This window comes from Schistocerca gregaria, chromosome 1 (assembly GCF_023897955.1).
Source record: "Schistocerca gregaria isolate iqSchGreg1 chromosome 1, iqSchGreg1.2, whole genome shotgun sequence".
NCBI classification, from domain to species: Eukaryota; Metazoa; Arthropoda; class Insecta; order Orthoptera; family Acrididae; genus Schistocerca; species Schistocerca gregaria.
This window is the reverse complement of record NC_064920.1, coordinates 532927440-532948637: the sequence shown is the minus strand read 5'-3', so window position 1 is coordinate 532948637 and position 21198 is coordinate 532927440. Positions and strand designations below refer to the sequence as shown.

The 21198-nt window shown below is 45.3% G+C and overlaps 1 protein-coding gene across 8 annotated transcripts in view; it reads right to left on the bottom strand.

Moving 5' to 3' along the window:
- Positions 1-21198, bottom strand: part of LOC126355190 (protein retinal degeneration B) — a 533358-nt gene that overhangs the window by 202641 nt on the left and 309519 nt on the right. For all 8 annotated transcript variants that reach the window (XR_007565476.1, XR_007565478.1, XM_050005465.1 and 5 more), the window contains one exon: positions 8662-8794. Coding sequence is in view for 6 of the 8 variants with exons in the window: in XM_050005465.1 (XP_049861422.1) it covers positions 8662-8794 (133 nt within the window). In the remaining 2 variants the exon portion in view is untranslated. The remainder of the gene's footprint in view (positions 1-8661; positions 8795-21198) is intronic.

The window sequence follows — 21198 nt, the reverse complement described above, 5'->3', positions numbered from 1 at the left end:
AAGGTAATGTGATCGCATGGGCGTAGCTTCGTTTCCTGGAGGGCTACGACGAGCGGACGGTGCAAGCGGAGCAGCAGCTTTAAGTCCTCCCGGTTGGAGCGAATGCTGCGTATATTCCAGTGAATAAGTGCCATCGTGAGAAGAAGAAGATGCAAGAAGGGGTCATCTCGAAGGCCGCTGAGGGCCCGGCTTCGAGCGAGCACTGCCGCGCTAGCAGTAGGCGGACAGTCATCGTCCATTTGTTCTATAGGTTCATCGGCCATCTTGTTAAGATGTCTGGGAGGGGGAGCTTCCTCTGCTGGTGAATGGCCAGATGTTCGGCTACCAGCGGTGCGGCCAGGTGAAACGGATGAAGGCCTGGGGCGGCAACCGCTGGGTGGCGCAGGAGAAGAAATGCGCCGTGGCGGAGAAGGAGAACTGTGCTTCCTATGAGCCTTCTTGGAGGGTCGTTTTGTGAAGTATTGGTCGATGGCTGGGAGTTCGAGGTATGTAGGAGTTCTGCACGAGACGGTTCCTTCTTGAAGGCCCGTGCATCTGACTTCTGGGTCTTCGTCTTGGCAGAAGCTGATAAAGGTGTTTGTGTCTGAGGGGTGACGGGAGGAAGAGGAAACGTCTACCGGGCGATCTTAGCACTGGCCGAACGGACGACCGTAGTGCTGAAGGTCAGATCGCATTTCTGTGTCGCCACCTCCCTGGTAGTCCGAGGAGAGGCGAGGACAGTACTGATTTCCCCGCTGGGAGCAGCGTGGGCTTCCTACTAGCAAATAGCTTGCGAGCAGCCGAGGTGGACACTTTCTCTTTGACCCGAATTTCTTGGATACAGCGTTCTTCCTTGTAGATAGGACAGTCGCGGGAGGACTATGCATGGTCACCCTGACAGTTCACACAACGAGGAGATGGAGGTGGGCAGTCACCCTCATGGGCATCCCTGTCACAAGTGACACATTTAGCCGCGTTGGAACAAGACTGGCGAGTGTGATTAAAACGCTGACACTGGTAGCAGCGCGTAGGTGTCGGGACATAGGGGCGAACAGAAATAACCTCGTAGCCCGCTTTGATGCGCGACGACAGCTGAACACTATCAAAGGTCGAGAAAAGTGTCCGGGTTGGTACAAGGTCATTGTTGACCTTTTTCATGACCCTATGGACAGCCGTCACGCCCTACTCAGCGAGGAAAGACTGAATCTCCTCGTCAGTCAATCCGTCGGGTGATCTAGTATATACAACACCACGAGACGAATTCAAAGTGCGGTGAGCCTCCACCCGGACAGGGAGCGTGTACAGGAGTGTGGCCTGAAGCAGTTTTTGTGCCTGAAAGGCGCTCTCAGTTTCTAGTAACATGGTACCGTTACGCAACCTGGTACAAGACTTGACAGATCCGGCTATGGCATCTACGCCCTTCTGGATAACGAAAGGGTTGACAGAGGAAAAATCCTTTCCGTCCTCAGATCAAGAAACTACGAGGAACTGTGGGGCAGGCGGTAGTAGTTTTGTCACTGGTGGCTGGTCAAGTTTCCGTTTGTGGGCAGAAGTCGAGAGAGAAGAAGAAGAGAAATCCATCGCGGAGGAATCCCCCATGATTACCAGTGTCTCCGATGGCGCGCTCCTTCCTTGTGGGGACCCTCTCAGAGGGCACTCCCGCCTTAGGTGATTGTTCACACCTCAGGTCACACCTCCTGAGAAACGGACGGAGGGACCAATCGGCATGGTCAGAAGGTGTCAGCTCAGGCAATCACCCCTCCCTGGGCCTGGCCTTTACCAGGGGGTACGTGCGTGCCTTACTTGTCTACCCATGGCGGGGAATTACGCATTACCCCGTCACCAGCTACGCGTGCGAACGCGTGGGTCGGCCTTCAGGCACGCACAGGGAGGAAGGAAGAAGAGGAAAAAGAAAGGAGAGAGGGAAAGAAAGGACAGACTGTCTCAAACGCCGAGGCGGAGACTAGAGAAGGCAAGGAGAAGAAGGTAAGGGAAAGAGTGAGATGGAGAAGAACAACGAAAGGAACCAACGAAAGGAAGGAAGAAACCAGTAGTGAACAAACCAAAATGACCGCAAATATAGGTAGTGGAACCGTCCGTCTCCGGACGCAGGCGCTAACTACGCCCTTGAGGGGGAGGGACTCCTTTTAGTCGCCTCTTACGACAGGCGGGTATACCTCGGGCCTATTCTAACCCCCGACCTGCAGGGTGGTCGGGGAAGTGTGCGGAGTCAAACGGCCCCAGGCAGACTGTGCCGTTGATGAGGTGGGAGTCCCATTCAGGGAACGCCTCCCCCTCCTCCACCCCCCAATGAAAAGTCGTTTCGTCCCTTCTGTGACAGCAGATAATTGAAATCCGCCTCGTTTATCAGTCTATCGGGCTGCCGATATATCGAGACGAAGAAATCTTCTCGGTGGTGGCGTTGACGGCCACACCCTTGGCCTTCAACACGTCAAGCTCTGGCAGATAGACTCGATGATGACGCAGCGATCTCTCGGCGTAGGTGGCAGTGCCGCCCTTATGGGTGGCTCTGTCGTCTCGGTAGCGGCAACTGTTCGCCGCTCGCTTGTTCACCTCGTTTGATTAACGTTTCCTGCACCAGAGAGATGTCAATATCCTTGTCATGTACGAATTGGCGAAATTCGCCCTGCTGGGGACACAGTCCATTCACATTGAACGTGTTTATGGTCAAACCATGGATTTGGGCATTATCCTTGATGTCCCTGGAGATTGCTGCTTCGACGAGTGCTGGAATTTGGCGCATAAGCTTGCTCAATGCCCGCAGGAGCGTAATGCGTTTGCTGGCGTCCGATCTCTGTCGCTGTTATTTATCCCTCGCGGATCCAGGTGCGATTGCGCACACGCGTCGAGTCCAGTGGTGGAGGAAGGGTCCGCTGCGGTAGGTTTGGAGGCAGCATCTCTTTGTCGGCCGTGGCGGAATGATCTCGTGTCCATTTGAACCGTTGCTCCTTGATGGAGCTTAGTATTGGTTCCCAGGCCTTACTGAGTTGCTAACCTGTCTCCCTGTTGACAAAGTTTTCTGTTACCCAAATTTCTATGGCCCCTTTGAAGATACAGGCCCAGTAGTTATTTATGGAGGCAAGTACTTTTGTCTCGTCATAATTCGCTGTGTGTCCAGTGTTTATGCAATGTTCTGCTAAGGCAGATTCACTTGGTTTGCCTAGGCGGGTGTAGCGTTAGTGTTCTTTGCATCGATATTCCACCATACGAACTGTTTGGCCGATATAGCATTTGCCACAGCCGCACCGATTTTTTTATACGCTTTTTATGTTGAGGTGAGGCCGATATCGTATTTCACTGTTCCTAGTCTGGCAGGCGTCTTAGCCGGTGGCCAGAAGACTGTGTCGATCTCGTATTGCCTCAATACTCTCCCTATTTAGGACGACACGTTGCCTGTGAAAGGTAGAAACACCACGTCTTTTTCTTTTCTTCCGTTTGTTCATCTTGGTCCCTACTGCCCTTCTGTGGTCGGAAGGCCCTTTGGACTTGGCGATTGCCAAAAAAATGTGTGAAATCTTATGGAACTTAACTGCTAAGGTCATCAGTCCCTAAGCTTACACACTACTTCGCCTAAATTATCCTAAGGACACACACACACACACACACACACACACACACACACACACACACACACACGTCCGAGTGTGGAATCTAACCTCCGCCGGGAGCAGCCGCACAGTCACTTTAGCGCCCAAGACCGCTCGGCAAATCCCACGCGGCTGGCGATTGCCGTATCCATTCCTGCACAATAAAGTCTCTAGGTGTTTGAGTTCTGTTGTTAGGATCTGCTCGTCCGAGACCGTATGTGAACTGTGTACAAAGGTGTTAAGCAATCTGTTTAGCTGAGCCGGATGGTGGCAGCTGGAAGAATGTAGGTACAGATCAGTGTGTGTGGCCTTGCGGTACACAATGTGACCTAGTAAGCCATTTGACCTTCGCTGCACCAAGACATCAAGTAAGGGTACTTGTTCATCTTTCCCTATTTCCATAGTGAACTGTATGTTATTATGGATGGAATTTATATGTTTTAAATGTTTGTAAGTGATACTTTCCATGTGGCCAGATTACAAATGTGTCGTCCACTTATCGAAAGAAACATACAGGCTTCAGTTCGGCGGTCTTCAGGGCTACTTCTTCGAAACTCTCCATGAATAAGTTCGCTACCACCGGAGAGAGAGGGCTCCCCATGGCCACTCCGTCGATCTACTCGTAGTACTGGCCGTTGAAGACAAAAGTAGGTCGATGTTAAGACATGTCTGAAAAGTTGTGACAGTTCTACCCCAGACTTCTCACTGATTAAGTTGATAGAATCTTCCAGGGGGACTCGTGTAAATAGTGACACGACTTCAAAGCTGGTCATAACGTCGGATTATTGTGAAGCTAACTCCTTTAGGAGACCAATGAAGTCCGTCGAATTCCGGATGTGGTGCACATATTCGCTCACGAAGAGTCGTAGCAGGCCCGCCAGGTGCTGTATCAGGGGGTACGTCGGTGCCCGTATGTTGCTAACTATCGATCGCATCCCATCTTCGTTGGTCTTTGGAAAGCCATATATCCTTAGTGCTACCGCCGAGTGTTGTCGAAGCCTCTTGATGTCCTTATCATCGAGCTCGCCATTTTTCAGCAAGTTGGAGGTGCTTTTTGTATCTTCTTTGTTGGGTCTGTTTTAATTTTCCGATATAATGGATCATCTAGTAACTACAGTCGCGTCCCAAGAATGGCAGTAGCGTTCCCACTGTCGGCGGTGAGGACGACTATCTCTGTATTTTCTCCGAGGTTGCGTAGTGCTGTTCTTTCCGCTCTGGTGATATTGCTTCTGGCCGGTGTTGCTCTCTAAGGACTCCGGCGCGTTTCCTTCCTAATTATTTTTCAACCTTTTCGTCTGGTGGCCCTCGGACTGCTTGTTCTACTGAAGATATTATTTCAGTGAACGGAAGAGTTACAGGTGTTGGCGCAAAGTTTGAAGAATGTCTATAGCTATGTCGTCAAGTGGTTTTCCCGTGAGATCGATCACGGTGCGTCGTGTGGTCTCTGTTTCTTCTTGTAGTTCCTCTGGTAGTCGTACACACCTAATGAAAATCCACGGATAAGCAGATGACTACCACCAGCCTTCGCTTCTTCCACCAGCCGACACGCGGCGCTCCGTCGGCGCACGAAATCGCAACTGGACCCGCGAGGATACTAGCGGCAGAGAGCGGACTGATGACGGAACGATTATTCGCCGAAATATCGTGGCATTCTGCGATCGTATCCGGATGTACACCCGAAAACCCGTCAAACAGGATAATGATGTACATAATTACAATCACAGAAGAAAAAAATGACATTCATTAAGCTACATTAAGGTTGTCGCATAAACAGGAGTTCACAATGCTACAACCATTATTTTTGATCACTTACACGGTGATATACAACGCCTGACAGAATGCAACGTCAAATCTGAAACTGAACAGAAAACGTTTATCTTTGACAACTTCTGTTGTTTCGCATAAAACTGTAATTGTATTGTGTAAATGGTAACGGGGAGGAATTACTTACTAAAAGTGTTTGTCCTTAATTAAGAAACTAATAAATTATCAGCGTGGAGGCACATACAGGGTGTTCCATTTATCCTGAGCACCCTAAGTAACTGTTTGTCCAGATGCAAATTACAAAATGTTTCAAGCAAATGTTCTTTAGCCGTCAGGGCGACATCAACCAGCATGACTGCCTTCGTTGTAGCTTTGTTTTTTTACGAAGATATGAACAGCAGTATGAATTTTTTAAATGGCACCTGTATTTTTTATTCGGTAATTCATTTCCTCTCCTAAAGACCTATTCAAAAGTGTATCACAGTGCACCATTCACTGAAACATAGCGTTATTAATTACATAGCATAACATTGGCGTTGACGCCCGCAGCGCTAAGTGTAGGTACTCGAAGTAATCGACACATCCAGTGTTCACGTTGACAGAGTTGTGCGAGTAGAATGTACACCAACGAAGAGAAGGTAGAAATGCTACTCATTCAAGGGGAATGTAAGTTAGCAGAACAGTAATTACAATAATGTTTTCTTATGTACGGGTACATTTCGTACAGTAGTTTAGTCCTTTTAAATATTGTTGTGTAAGGTAGGCCTGCAGTAAAGGCTGTCCTTCCTACAAACTACATCGACTTAACGTTTCCTTTATTGTTGAAGGTAGGGGAAACGCTACGCAGGGTGCGAAAATGTACAGAGAGCGATATCCTAACAAGAAACCGCCCTCCCGACGGATGTTTTCTCGTCTTGGCCGGCCAAAGTGGCCGTGCGGTTCTAGGCGCTGCAGTCTGGAACCGCGAGACCGCTACGGTCGCAAGATCGAATCCTGCCTCGGGCATGGATGTGTGTGACGTCCTTAGGTTAGTTAGGTTTAACTACTTCTAAGTTCTAGGGGACTAATGACCTCAGATGTTAAGTCCCATAATACTCAGAGCCATTTGAACCATTTTTTTTAAAATTATTACTCGTCTTGTTGCGACGCTTCAGAAAGCGGGAAGTTTCAACCCACGACAACGCAATCGTCGTAGCACTCGCACAGACGAAGCTGCTGAAGTTATTGTTCTCGCTTCCGTTGCTATGAATCCACATGTGAGCACACGACAGCTTGAATACGAGATTGGCATTCCTAAAACCAGTGTACATCGTATTCTTAACCGTTACCGTTCCATCCTTACCATGCACACCTACATCAAGAACTGCACGAGAATTATTTCCAGAATCGTGCACAGTTCTGTCATTGGGCACAGAAGCAACTCCTCGCCAACCCGAACTTCTCTAATGTTCTGTTTACCGATGAATGTTCCTTCTCAAACAGTCCCCTAGAACTTAGAACTACTTAAAACTAACTAACCAAAGGACATTACACACATCCATGACCGAGGCAGGATTCAAACCTGCGACTGTAGCGGTCGCGCGGTTCCAGACTGAAGCGCCTAGTACCGCTCGGCCACAGCCGGCCGCCAGTAATTTTTTAACATCGAGTATTGATTTAAGTGCCACATAGACTTTTCTAAATGTATTTGTATGGATGTGAAACATGGACAGTAAATAGTTTCTACAAGAAGAGAATAGGAGCTTTCGAAATGTGTTGCTACAGAAGAATGTTGACAATTAGATGGGTAGATCACGTAACTAATGAGGAGGTACTGAATAGAATTGGGGAAAAGAGGAATTTGTGGCACAACTTGACTAGAAGAAGGGATTGGTTGGTAGGACATGTTTTGAGGCATCAAGGGATTACCAATTTAGTATTGGAGGGCAGCGTGGATGGTAAATATCATGGAGAGAGACTAAGAGATGAATACACTAAGCAGATTCAGAAGGATGTAGGGCGCAGTAGTTACTTGTAGATGAAGAAGCTTGCACAGGATAGAATAACATGGAGAGCTGCATCAAACCAGTCTCTGGACTGAAGATCACAGGAACAACATCCACCAGCACTTGAACGCCTGAAGACCCAAATTTTCGGAACCTTGCAGATTTACTGTTTATTTTTCCTTTCAATGCTGTTAAACATAATATAGATGCAGAAATCTGAAATACACAGCACTTAAGTCTATCGCGCTATGCCACATTGCTACCTCTCTCCACTCGGTGAAACTTGGGACCAGGGGCGCGAGCACACCGTCAGTTGTGCTCGTTTTAAAGAGCTTCTGCACAAGCGCGACTAGCTTGACGTTATTGCCTTATGGGTCACATACATGCGGATCAGATAAACAATGTGCCGGTACGTCAATGGGAAATGATGGGCTTCAGATCGGCATGCCCGATCCATTAAAGATAACCACAGAAATGGCCTGTGGTTCTGGCCCTGGAAGTCCACTCGTATGGCCAGCTGTTCAGGTGTTACAGACACCATGTTCATGAAATGAGACTGTGGTGGCCAATCCATGCAACAGATAACGCGCGCAAATACTCTGAGAATCAATACTAATGAGGATAGGTAGCAACTTACCGTTAAGATGATTGCTGAGCTGCACACGGGCACCTAGAAAACACTATCACACTCTCATAGCTAAATTTTTGGCCATAGCCTTTGTCAGAAAACGAGAGCACACACTCATTTACACAATTACTTAGACACAACTCATGCACACATGATGGCAGCTCCAACTGCTGTGTCAACAGCCACTGATAATCAGATCCAAACAAATGAGTCCTCACGCCTCCCTGCCTCTCGTCGGCAGCAGCTAGGCTAGAGGCAAGAAGTGGTGCAGCACTGACTGCAAGCTGAGGGAATGGTAGAAAGGAAAGAAGCAGTAAGAATGAGGGAGTAGGGAAGCGGTGCACATACTCGGCTGTGCCCGGCCAGGGCCGATGCCTGACATCTCAATAAATAAACGATTATATCTACTGAGATAAAAAAAACATTTTTCCAGTGTTTTTCCCTGATTTCCCTGACATGTTTAAAATTTCCTGATATTCCCTGACTCCAGAACTTGTGGCAACCCAGACAGTGTTGCTTTGAATGCTTTCAGACAAAGCCAAATGGGCCCAGAAGGATCTACCTTCTCAACTACTGCGGCCGTCAGACTGTAAAGTGTCACCTCCATCGTGTCTAGTGTGGCTTAGCTGGAAAATACCTACGTCTGTCAATTATGACCATGGCAGGCACGGAGAGCAGAACGAAAGACGTTGCTTACCTGGAAGATGGCTGCCGACGTGGTAGAGCTTGTGCGTGTACTGTCCTTTCCCACCGGGCCCATCATCGTACGGTTCATTGACTAGAATTTCCACACCGCTGCCAGCTCCTTTGCTCTCTTCACGACTTTTTTTCTGCAGAGAGACATTGAAATATATTAATCATGATGTAATACGAAAATATTGTATCAAAACAAAAGATAGTGGTGTGTGTGTGTGTGTGAGAGAGAGAGAGAGAGAGAGAGAGAGAGAGAGAGAGAGAGAGAGAGAGAGAGAGAGAGAGAGAGAGAGAGAGAGAGAGAGGGGGGGGGGGGGAGGTGGGCAGGGGGATAGGAAATGTGGAAGTGTGTTTAAAAGCAACAATAGTAAAAAAGGCACGTCAAATATTCTGACACTTCAGGGCACAAAAACTGACTCCAAATTGGAAAAATCAATACCGGTTTAAAAATTTATCTGCGCCGTCTACTTTTTCAGAATTGCTATAATCAAACGCAACATGGAGGACCATTTAGAAATTACCAACGAACTGGAGGAGCCATCTACCGGGACAACCTCTTCCGTTTCACCAGGACGATACATGCGTCCAACCCATTGAGTCACGGAACTCCCAGTTGAATTCGCTACAGTCAAGCAGCTGGCATGTACACTACTGGCCATTAAAATCGCTACACCACGAAGATGACGTGCTACAGACGCGAAATTTAACGGGCAGGAAGAAGGTGCTGTGATATGCTTTTCAGAGCATTCACACAAGTTTGGTGCCGGTGGCGACATTCAATGGTTCAAATGGCTCTGACCACTATGGGACTTATCGTCTGAGGTCATCAGTCCCCTAGAACTTAGAACTACTTAAACCTAACTAACCTAAGGACATCACACACATCCATGCCCGACGCAGGATTCGAACCTGCGACCGTAGCAGTCGCGCAGTTCCAGACTGAAGCGCCTAGATCCGTTCGGCCACATCGGCCGGCGGCGACACTTACAACGTGCTCACACGAGGAAAGTTTCCAACCGATTTGTCATACACAAACAGCAGTTGACCGGCGTTGCCTGGTGAAACGTTGTTGTGATGCCTCGTGTAAGGAGAAGAAATGCGTACCATCACGTTTCCGACTTTAATAAAGGTCGGATTGTAGCCTATCGCGATGCGGTTTATCGTATCGCGAAATTCCTGCTCGCGTTGGTCGAGATCCAATGACTATTAGCAGAATATGGAATCGGTGGGTTCAGGAGGGTAATACGGAACGCCGTATCACTAACAGCCGAGATGACAGGCATCTTATCCACATGGCTGTAACGGGTCGTGCAGCCACGTCTCGATCCCTGAGTCAGCAGAAGGGGGCCTTTCCAAGGCAACAACCATCTGCACGGACAATTCGACGACGTTTGCAGCAGCATGGACTACCAGCTCGGATGTGGCTCATTATAGTTCTATCATGTGCTGCGCTGCGATGTTATCGCTCACTTCTGTTTATTCTCTGATCTCATATTTATTTCTTTGTTTTTAATGTTATAATTTTTAGGTTCGCGAGTCGTTCGCGTCTGTTGTTAATAAAGTATTGATACTAAGAACGCAACATGTTTTGCAACTAACAACGCTTGGAGTGGTGACGCTCCGTAAACAGAAGCCGGCCGCGGTGGTCTCACGGTTCTAGGCGCTCCGTCCGGAACCGCGCGACTGCTACGGTCGCAGGTCCGAATCCTGCCTCGGGTATGGATGTGTGTGATGTCCTTAGGTTAGTTAGGTTTAAGTAGTTCTAAGTTCTAGGGGACTGATGACCATAGATGTTAAGTCCCATAGTGGTCAGTGCCATTTGAACCATTTTTCGTAAACAGAATACGAAAACACCGAGCTACGCATCTTCTGCATACTGAATCATAACTATCTAGAATGCAGTATTCGACGCTGATTGTGAATGTGCTTACAAACGCACTCGACACCCATATCACAGTTAAACCATCACCGTTGGGACAGCGAAATTCTGTTCTATGGTCTGCACAAAGGCAACCTTCGACGAAACCAAGTATAGTCACCACACTCAATCAGGACATGGCCATGGCAATGCAGGATATTTTGGCCTCACCACCCAGCACTGATAAGTACGCTGCCACTAAAAATTCTCTAATCAATCGCTTAAGTCGCAAGTTGAAGCCAAGCGATTGGAAAAGTTACTCCTTTACAATTGTTGCGTCGCCTATGGACCCCAGCAAGCAGTGCAGTCAATGAAGATATTTTACGAAGCACCTGGTTGTCGCACCTACCGCCTAACGCACAGACAGCATGCGCCAGCGAGCTCGAAGCCCATACAAGATGTATCTGTCTGCTTGTGTTACAGCTGTATGCCCACACTCAAGAAAGCGCCCTCGCCTCATTACAAGCACAAGATTGCTGACTTTATCGGAAAAGTCGCCTCTGTTCAAGAGTAACAGTGCAGCTCAAGAGTCACAGCGCCACTACTCACTGAGGACAAGCCAGCAGCGTTCACCTTCACCTGCAAAGGTATGCTGATACCACAGATGGTTTGGTACCGAAGCTCAAAAATACTATTCCCTGTGCGAGTTGGAAAATATGATCACAAGTCAGCAATGACGGCAATGGCTTCTCAGATAGCAGCCATCGACTGTCCCACAGAATAGAGATTTTAGGGAACACGTGTGCCGACGTATCGGTATACCTATCGTCTCAACCACGTCGCCAGCAATTATTACTGTGGCCTCTCTGCTGTCAACGATTCAACAGTTAAGATACCTGTTCGCGTGACACTCTTACTGCACTTAAGCCTTGGTCATGAGTTTATGTGGCAATGGTGGTAGACTTAGTATATCCCAGCCTTGGAGCAGACCTTATCATTTTACAGTTTTCTACCGGATCTTCGCCACTGCTGTTTCTCCATAGAACTACTAACTTAGCATCGTTTATGCTGTGCAGACGAGACTGCCATAAGCATGGTCACTGGTGATTCTCCATATTTAGAAATTCTTGAACACTTCCTAGAGATAACTAAGCTGCTATCCATTCTAATGGCTGTACAACACTCAGGAATGCATTATATCCTTACCACGCCAGTATCACCAAGTCACCGTCGCTCTCGTCAACTACCACCCGAGAAACTGAATGTAGCGAAGAATAAATTTTCTTATATGTTCACCATAGGGATCTGTCGTCCGCCGAACAGTAGTTGGGCATCGTCTCTGTACATATTTCCAAATGAAATACAACAACCCTTTGTTTTACATTGCTTTTTCGATACCCTAATGAAATACTCTCCGAAGAGGCAATTCACCGAAGTGATTTCATATAATACATTAAATTTAATAAAATTTATTATTTCATTTGTTTACTTGTATTTCATGTTCGTCCAATATATGCTAGCATTATTTTGCATTCACTAATTAAGCCAGAATTAAGTAATATTTGGTTGGTATTGTTCTTTTTCACTGTTTTCGATAATGCAATGTATATCTTACGTAAAAATCTTTTATATTGTATACGCCAGTTTGGGCATAAAATACGAAAGCTTTTGTGTATAGTTATTCATAATAACTTTGCACTTTTAATAGTTATTTTTATAAATTTGCACTATAGTTTTGTTAACTTCACTGTTAAGAACATATAAATAGGGGGAGCAAAAGGCTCGGAAAAGCTCAGTTGGAGACAGTTCACAGACGCGACCGCTGTATCGCACGTCAGTGTATAATAATACAATTGTTGTACTACGGTTTTGCGACTCTGTAGCCTGTTATGTGGAGTGGGCTCCCACCAAGAAGTAGTGCAGTTTGTCATTAATAAATCACTATTAAACGACATGGTACCTGGATTATTTCATGGAATTCACATAACTAGATCCAGTTTGCAGATGAAATGGACCTGGACGACGACTTAAGCTGCAGCGGCAGGGAGCAGATTACTCCGAGTTACTCCGAACCAAGATACGTATAAGCAATGAACTAAATTTTATATATCACTGCAGAACTAATTACTAAAGTGTAATGTCTGGAAACTGTTCTAGCATAAACATATAAACATATGTTTCTGTCTCAAAATTATCCTTGAGTAGTGGAGGCCAGAGTGATCAAGAACAAAGACGCCCCCATAATCACACGTTCTTGATGTCATTTGAACACAAGTATAACAACAAACTTTTCAAATGCTCTGTTTAATCAAGTAATCTTTCAATGATTATTTTGGTTGTATTTTTGCCACAATTCCAGTCTCCCCACTCCAAAAAATTTCGTTATACAAAGAACACATGATGGCGCCTATGCGTTAATTACAGGCAAGTTAATGCTACAACAATTTCCGATTGGTATCATATTCAGCATGTTCAAGATTTCTCATTCTATGATCACAATAAACATCTCTTCTCCACAACAGGCTTGGTATGAGCTTCATACCAAATACTCATTGCTCTGGGAAACGTACCTAAGACCGCAGTCTGTACTCCATTTGGCCCATTAGAGTTCACTAGGATGCCCTTTGAATTGTGCAACGCAGCACAAACATTCCAGCATTTTACAGCCGAAGTCACACGTCATATCGACTTCTGCTACATCAATACTGAAGAGTTTTTTGGTAATTTACAGCTCCAAAAAAGGTTGTTGTTGTTGTTGTTGTTGTTGTTGTTGTTGTCGTCGTCGTCGTCGTCTTCAGTCCTGAAACTGGTTTGATGCAGCTCTCCATGCTACTCTATCCTATACAAGCTTCATCTCCCAGTACTTACTGAAACCTACATCCTTCTGAATCGGCTTAGTGTATTCCTCTCTTGGTCTCCCTCTACGATTTTTACCCTCCACGCTGCCCTCCAATACTAAATTGGTAATCCCTTGATGCCTCAGAACATGTCCTACCAACCGGTCCCTTCTTCTTGTCAAGTTGTGCCACAAACTCCACTTCTCCCCAATTCTATTCAACACTTCCTCATTAGTTATGTGATCTACCCATCTAATCTTCAGCACTCTTCTGTAGCACCACATTTCGATAACTTCTATTCTCTTCTTCTCCAAACTATTTATCGTCCATGTTTCACTTTCATTCATGGCTACACTCCATACAAATACTTTCAAAAACGACTCCCTAACACTTAAATCTATACTCGATGTTAAGAAATTTCTCTTCTTCAGAAACGCTTTCCTTGCCATTGCCAGTCTACATTTTATATCCTCTCTACTTCGACCATCATCAGTTAGTTTGCTCCCCAAATAGCAAAACTTCTTTACTACTTTAAGTGTCTCATTTCCTAATCTAATTCCCTCAACATCATCCGACTTAATTCAACTACATTCCATTATCTTTGTTTTACTTTTGTTGATGTTCATCTTATATCCCCCTTTCAAGACATTGTTCATTCCGTTCAACTGCTCTTCCAAGTCCTTTGCTGTCTCTGACAGAATTATAATGTCATCGGCGAATCTCAAAGTTTTTATTTCTTATCCATGGATTTTAATACCTACTCCGAATTTTTCTTTTGTTTCCTTTACTGCTTGCTCAATATACAGATTGAATAACATCGGGGAGAGGCTACAACCCTGTCTCAATCCCTTCCCAACCACTGCTTCCCTTTCATGCCCCTCGACTCTTGTAACTGACTTCTGGTTTCTGTACAAATTGTAAATAGCCTTTCGCTCCCTGTATTTTACCCCTGCCACCTTCAGAATTTGAAAGAGAGTATTCCAGTCAACATTGTCAAAAGCTTTCTCTAAGTCTACAAATGCTAGAAATGTAGGTTTGCCTTTCCTTAATCTTTCTTCTAAGATAAGTCGTAAGGTCAGTATTGCCTCACGTGTTCCAATATTTCTACGGAATCCAAACTGATATTCCGCGAGGTCGGCTTCTACCAGTTTTTCCATTCGTCTGTAAATAATTCATGTTAGTATATTGCAGCTGTGACTTATTAAATTGATAGTTCGGCAATTTTCACATCTGCCAGCACCTGCTTTCTTTGGGATTGGAATTATTATATTCTTCTTGAAGTATGATGGTATTTCGCCTGTCTCATACATCTTGCTCACCAGATGGTAGAGTTTTGTCAGTACTGGCTCTCCTAAGCTGTGACTTATTAAATTGATAGTTCGGTAATTTCCACATCCGTTAACACCTGCTTTCTTTGGGATTGGAATTATTATATTCTTCTTGAAGTCAGAGTATTTCGCCTGTCTCATACATCTTGCTCACCAGATGGCTTTTGAGACGTTTGTATTCCTTTTTGCCTGCTTCATTTACTGCATTTTTATATTTTCCCCTTTCATCAATTAAATTCAATATTTCTTCTGTTACCCGAGGATTTCTACTAGCCCTCGTCTTTTTACCTACTTGATCCTCTGCTGCCTTCACTATTTCATTCCTCAAAGCTACCCATTCTTCTCCTGTATTTCTTTCCCCCATTCCTATCAATTGTTGCCTTATGCTCTCCTTGAAACTCCGTACAACCTCTGGTTTAGTCAGTTTATGCAGGTCCCATCTCCTTAAATTCCCATCTTTCTGCAGTTTCTTTATTTTTAATCTACAGTTCATAACCAACAGATTGTGGTCAGAGTCCACATCTGCCCCTGGAAATGTCTTACAATTTAAAACCTGGTTCCTAAATCTCTGTCTTACCATTTGTAATCTATCTGGTACCTTCTAGTACCCCCAGGATTATTCCATGTATACAATCTTCTTTTATGATTCTTGAACCAAGTGTTAGCTATGATTAAGTTATGCTCTGTGCAAAATTCTACCAGACGGCTTCCCCTTTCATTTCTTACTCCCAATCCATATTCACCTACTATGTTTCCTTCTCTCCCTTTTCCTACCCTCGAATTCCTGTATTCACATGACCAAAAGTCTTCTTCCTCCTGCCACCGAACTTCACTAATTCCCACTATATCTAAACTTTAACCTATCCATTTCCCTTTTTAAATTTTGTAACCTACTTGCCCGTTTAAGGGATCTGACATTCCACGCTCCGATCCGTAGAACGCCAGTTTTCTTTCTCATGATAACGACGTCCTCCTGAGTAGTCCCCGCCCGGAGATCCGAATGGGGGACTATTTTACCTCCGGAATATTTAACCATACAATAAAGCTGCATGCCCTCGGGAAAAATTACGGCTGTACTTGCTTTCAGCCGTTCGCAGTATCAGCACAGCAAGGCCGTTTTGGTTAGTGTTACAAGGCCAGATCAGTCAATCATCCAGACTGTTGCCCGTGCAACTACTGAAAAGGCTGCTGCCCCTCTTCAGGAACCACACGTTTGTTTGGCCTCTCATCAGATACCCCTCCGTTGTGGTTGCACCTACGGTACGGCCAACTGTATCGCTGAGGCACACAAGCCTTCCCACCAACGGCAAGGTCCATGGTTCATGGGGGGAGCAAAACAGGATATCTGGAGCATTTATGACAAATCTTTACTCACCTCCGTTCACACGGTTTACTCATCAATTCATCGAGGTGGTTTTTGGAGCATCAGAAGTTTATGGTTCAAATGGCTCTGAGCACTATGAGACTTAACTTCTGAGGTCATCAGTCCCCTAGAACTTAGAACTACTTAAACCTAAGTAACCTAAGGGCATCACACACATCCATGCCCGTCGCAGGATTCGAACCTGCTACCGTAGCGGTCACGCGGTTCCAGACTGTATCAGAATTTTAATTCCTGAGTCATACCGTTAACGCCCAAGGAATGCGGACGCCGCAGGAGAGGATAGAAGCCGTAAACAACTTCCTACACCCCGTAACAATCTGAGAATTGCGAAGATTTCTTGGTCTGGCTAACTCTTATCGCCGTTTCATCTGCTATCGCGCACTGCTTAGCAGTGAATGATTTCTTACGACGTTCACCGAAACAAAGTGACAAATTACAGTGGACTAACGAAGGAGAAACTACCTTTAATAACGTGAAGACATCTATCACTGAGGCTGCACTTTTAGCACATTCTGTTCTGCAAGCAGCTCTCTCTTTGGTGGTTAAAATCTCTGCAACTGCAATAGGTGCTGCACATCAACAACGAACAAACCAACAAATCCCTTTGGTCAAACTACCTCTGTTGCAACAAAACTGGTCAACATACAACCGTGAGTTATATCTAGCGTTGTTGTTATGGTCTTCAGTCCTGAAACTGGTTTGATGCAGATCTCCATGCTACTCTATCCTGTGCAAGCTTCTTCATCTCCCAGTACCTACTGCAACCCACATCCTTCTGAATCTGCTTAGTGTAGTCATCTCTTGGTCTCCCTCTACGATTTTCACCCTCCACGCTGCCCTCCAATACTAAATTGGTGATCCCTTGATGCCTCAGAACATGTCCTACCAACCGATCCCTTCTAGCGTATGCTATTGTAAAGACATTCATCAATATGCTTGCAGGCTGCCAGTTTATGCTGGTCACTGATTACAAGCCTCTGATTTATGTTTTTCGTCAGACACTAAACAAAGCATTGCCACTTCAACTACAGCAATTGGAATAAATAGCACCATATTGTCCTCAGTCAGTACACTAGAAGACACCCTCTCCCATGTAGGTAAGTCTACTATGAAGCACTTCCCTCGGCACAACAACTCAACAGTTAGTTGCAAAACTGAGTTTTAAATCCAACTGGTTGATCACTTCGTCACATCCATATAACTCATTCAAACAATATTGTGTTGTGATGTTTCTATATAACAGGCGCACCCATTTGCAAAAATGAACTTTTCTGAACAGGCAATCCCGTTGCCGCATGATTTGTCCCAACTTACGGTCCACAGTACGACAAGGGTGATTACGTGAATTGTGTGTGGCTGAATATGGACAGAGACTGCACAGCTTTTGCACCAGTGTGTAGCCTGTCAATGTAATAAGATCACCCATCGCAACAGGACACGGCTTGACACTTTTGTTGCACCGAACCAGTCATCCGAACCTGTGCAAATAGACATATTGGACCATTACCGTTATCTGAAGGATACACCTATTGTCCAAATGCCACTGGCCACTTCGCCTATTCACTTAATCAGTTGCGACCACTCTCTTTTGCAGACGGATAGCTAGTTTCGGAGTCCCGTTCAATATCACCACCAACGAAGGTAGTTATGTCTACTCAAATCACTCGCCGTTTCGTTAGGTATGAAGCGTATTCAAACTGCAGCTTATCAACCAGCAGCAAATGGCTTAATTGAGCATTTGAACTGCCAATTAAAGGTAGCTTTGTGATACTGTGAATCACAATGTTGGACAAACTACCAGTTGTCTTACTGGGTCCCAGCCCTTCTGTCAAGGACGGTGTTAATGTCATAATATAAGAACTGGTTTACTGTCAACAAATTCGACAGCCCAGTTAATTCTTCGGCAACAGGCCTAACGACCTTATTGAAGCATCATACTTCGTTCAATAATTTCGTTCGCACCCCTTTCATTTTCGTTGACCTCTAGAAATTTAACAAAGTTCCTGTCAGACCTGTGTAAGCCTCTGCAGCCACCATATGACGGACTATATACCGTCATTAGTCGAGACAAGCACACACCTTAAGGTCGGTTTTAATGGACCTCAACTATGATTTCCATTGATCACCTAAAATCTTTCCGACCCTCCTATGCTGGTACCTGCAAACTAGACAAGCCACAGCGGACGCCGGGAAAAAGACTGATAATGCTACGAGAGACTTGGCAGAAGCAGCTACCCTTCCGTCTGGACGCCAAGTCTGTTTCCATAGAAAATAACGTTGGAATTTTGGAGAGGCGCAGGGGGGTGATAAAATGTGATAAAGGTGTGATTACATTGTGCGCTACAATGTTATTGCTGACTGGTGTTTATTCTCTGATCTATATGTACTTCTTTGATTTTAATGTTCTCGTGTTTCTGGGTTTCGAGATGTTCACACTCTCGCTTGTGTATGTGTATTAAATATTGTTAATAAAATATTCATTCTAAACCGCAATAAACTGAACATTAACACAGTCTGTGTCGCGCGCTGACTGTGAAAGACCACAGAACGCTGTCAGACAGTGGATGAAGTTGTTGGTGAAAGCTTCCTGACTGGGGCGACTGTCAATTCGGCAAAGCTATCCCTCAACGAAGGACCAGAATTCCAGTTTTATCACCACCAATGAAGGTAAGCAGTTTGAGTTATGTCTATTCAAATCACTCGCCCTTTCGTTAGGTGTGAAATTTATTTAAACTGCAGCTCATCACCCAGCAGTTTTCAGTAGTTCTGATTTACCTTTATTCTCCTCCGTATTTAGGGCGCTAAGGCTTCGTGATCGGGGGAGGAGAACTGCTGGCGGTCAATTGCTAATCATCAGACTGTGAATCAACATTGTACATCGAAACTCTAACATTTTCACAATATATCATAGCGTGGCTTCTTGTAATTCTATTGTTGTTGTCGTTAATGCTGTTGCTGATGATACCCTCAGAAATTTCGGCGGTTCCTTTGGTGGTGTTTGAGAGGAAAACAGTAACTGCTGACAGAGGTTTTCAACCCCTCTCCCTTCGGATTTCCGTGGCCATCTACATCAGCCAGCACAAGCACTCGCGACAGTAACCCAAAAACGACGCACTTTGACGCGAGAAGGAGGCATGCCTCACTTTACCATATCTCACGGTGACCTATCGGTGGCCGTAAGGTTCGGGTTCGAACAGGGATGCATGCTGTCTACCTTTGTCCGCCTGACTCCAGAACAGCCAAGACGTACACATTCGTTCTGTTTCTTCTTCTTAATTCGACATTTAGGCCTAGTTGACTATGAGCAAGTTCTGCAGCTCTCTCCCCTATATTCCAGTCAATGGCTGCCTATATCTGTTCATTTTTCGCTTGTGTCATCTGGCAACATTCCTTAATTGATTACAGGGGCAAAATACTGATCGTCATCGTCAGTCATCACTGTGATGGTATTATTTTACTTATTGGCTCGCTCATTTTTACATTGTACTGATATAATGACAACAGTTAATTTGACAAGTTATCAGTAAATTAACTACTATTCTCCAAGAACTTTCAGCACAACTGCCTTCTGCAGTTGCAGTCTGTTTTGGGACAACTCCGGTGTCCGATTTCACCACAGAGATGATGTATACTGACTTACGTTTCCATATGACTTTTACCTCATTGCCAGTTTCCTCTAACTGGCAGTCTTCTCAATGCTGTTGGCTTGCAAACGATGAGTGTTCACTACAGCGATACTGATAAGGCCTGCTCAACTTTATGAATCTGTTATGTCGGGTCTATTAAAACCAATTTTTTCATCGGTTACTATGCTGAGGTTCCAATATAAACAGCGTATCTGTAGCGTGGAGCAAGTTGGCGCAACTTCTGATGGATTGTTTTGACCTCATCACGCTCTCTCAAATATTCCGTGGGCGCCAAGGTCTCTTCCATGTAGATGCGTGATAGTCTCTTTTTGATCCCAACACTTTCTACAGCTATCATCTATGCCTTGCTCAATCGATATGCACTTCAAGCGCAATAGCCTGTTTTCGTACTTTCATGAGAAATCCCTCAATTTCTGCACACAAACATCCGTGTGGCAACCAGCTAATCGATGCATGCGAAATGACATTAACCTGGCTGAGATAATTCGAATATTTCCCTTGGAGTTCAAAGCCGCCTTAATATCTTCCGACTTAGAAGCAACACCTTTGACTTTGAACGCCCAGAACCGCACGGAACCACCCTTAGAATGAGACTCAACCATAAAGAAACAGTGGTCTGTGTCATTTTCAAGCAAAACGTTGCATTCTACAGCAAGTGACATTTTAACAGAAAGAAACGAGATAGCAAGATATCAGTACTATAGGAGGGAAATTATACGTATTTCAGTGACGTCAGTGTATTGAAATGAAATTATCATATGTCATTGTTGGCCGGGAGGCCCCATTCGGCGGACATCCTGTGACAGCAACCATCGAGTTTCACAAGCAAAACTCTGACAGACTGATTAAGGACGATCGTCGTATAACTCAGAGAGAAATTGTAAGTACAATCGACATTTCACAAGAACGTGTGGGTCACATTATTGCTTCGCTTGGCCATCGGAAGATCTGTGCACGATGAGTACTCCGGATGCTGACACCTGAAATGAAAGCGCACAGACTTGAAATTTGCCAGGAACTCCTCTCGCATTACGAGAATGAAGGTGACGCATTTCTCCATTCAATTGTGACAGGAGACGAAACGTGGGTACAGCGTTACGACCGAGATGAAACTTCAGTCTATGGAATATCGACACAAAGACTCGTCCCAGAAAAAGAAATTCAAGACGCAGCCCTCGACCCGAAAAATCATGGTTACAGTGTTCTGGGACGCAGATGGAGTTATCCATGTTGATTTCCTTGACAGTGGCACAATAATAAATTCAGAGCGTCACATCACAACGCTGCGAACTGTGAAACGACGGCTAACAAGGGTCTGAAAGGAAAAGGGAAATAATGTTCTGCAGCATGACAATGCCCAACCACACACTTTACGTGCAACCCCAGCAGAACTTCAGAGACTGACCTCGGCACCGTACGGTAGCCTCCATAGAGTCCAGATTTAGCACCCTCTGACTTCCATCTGTTCCCGGTAATGAATGACGATC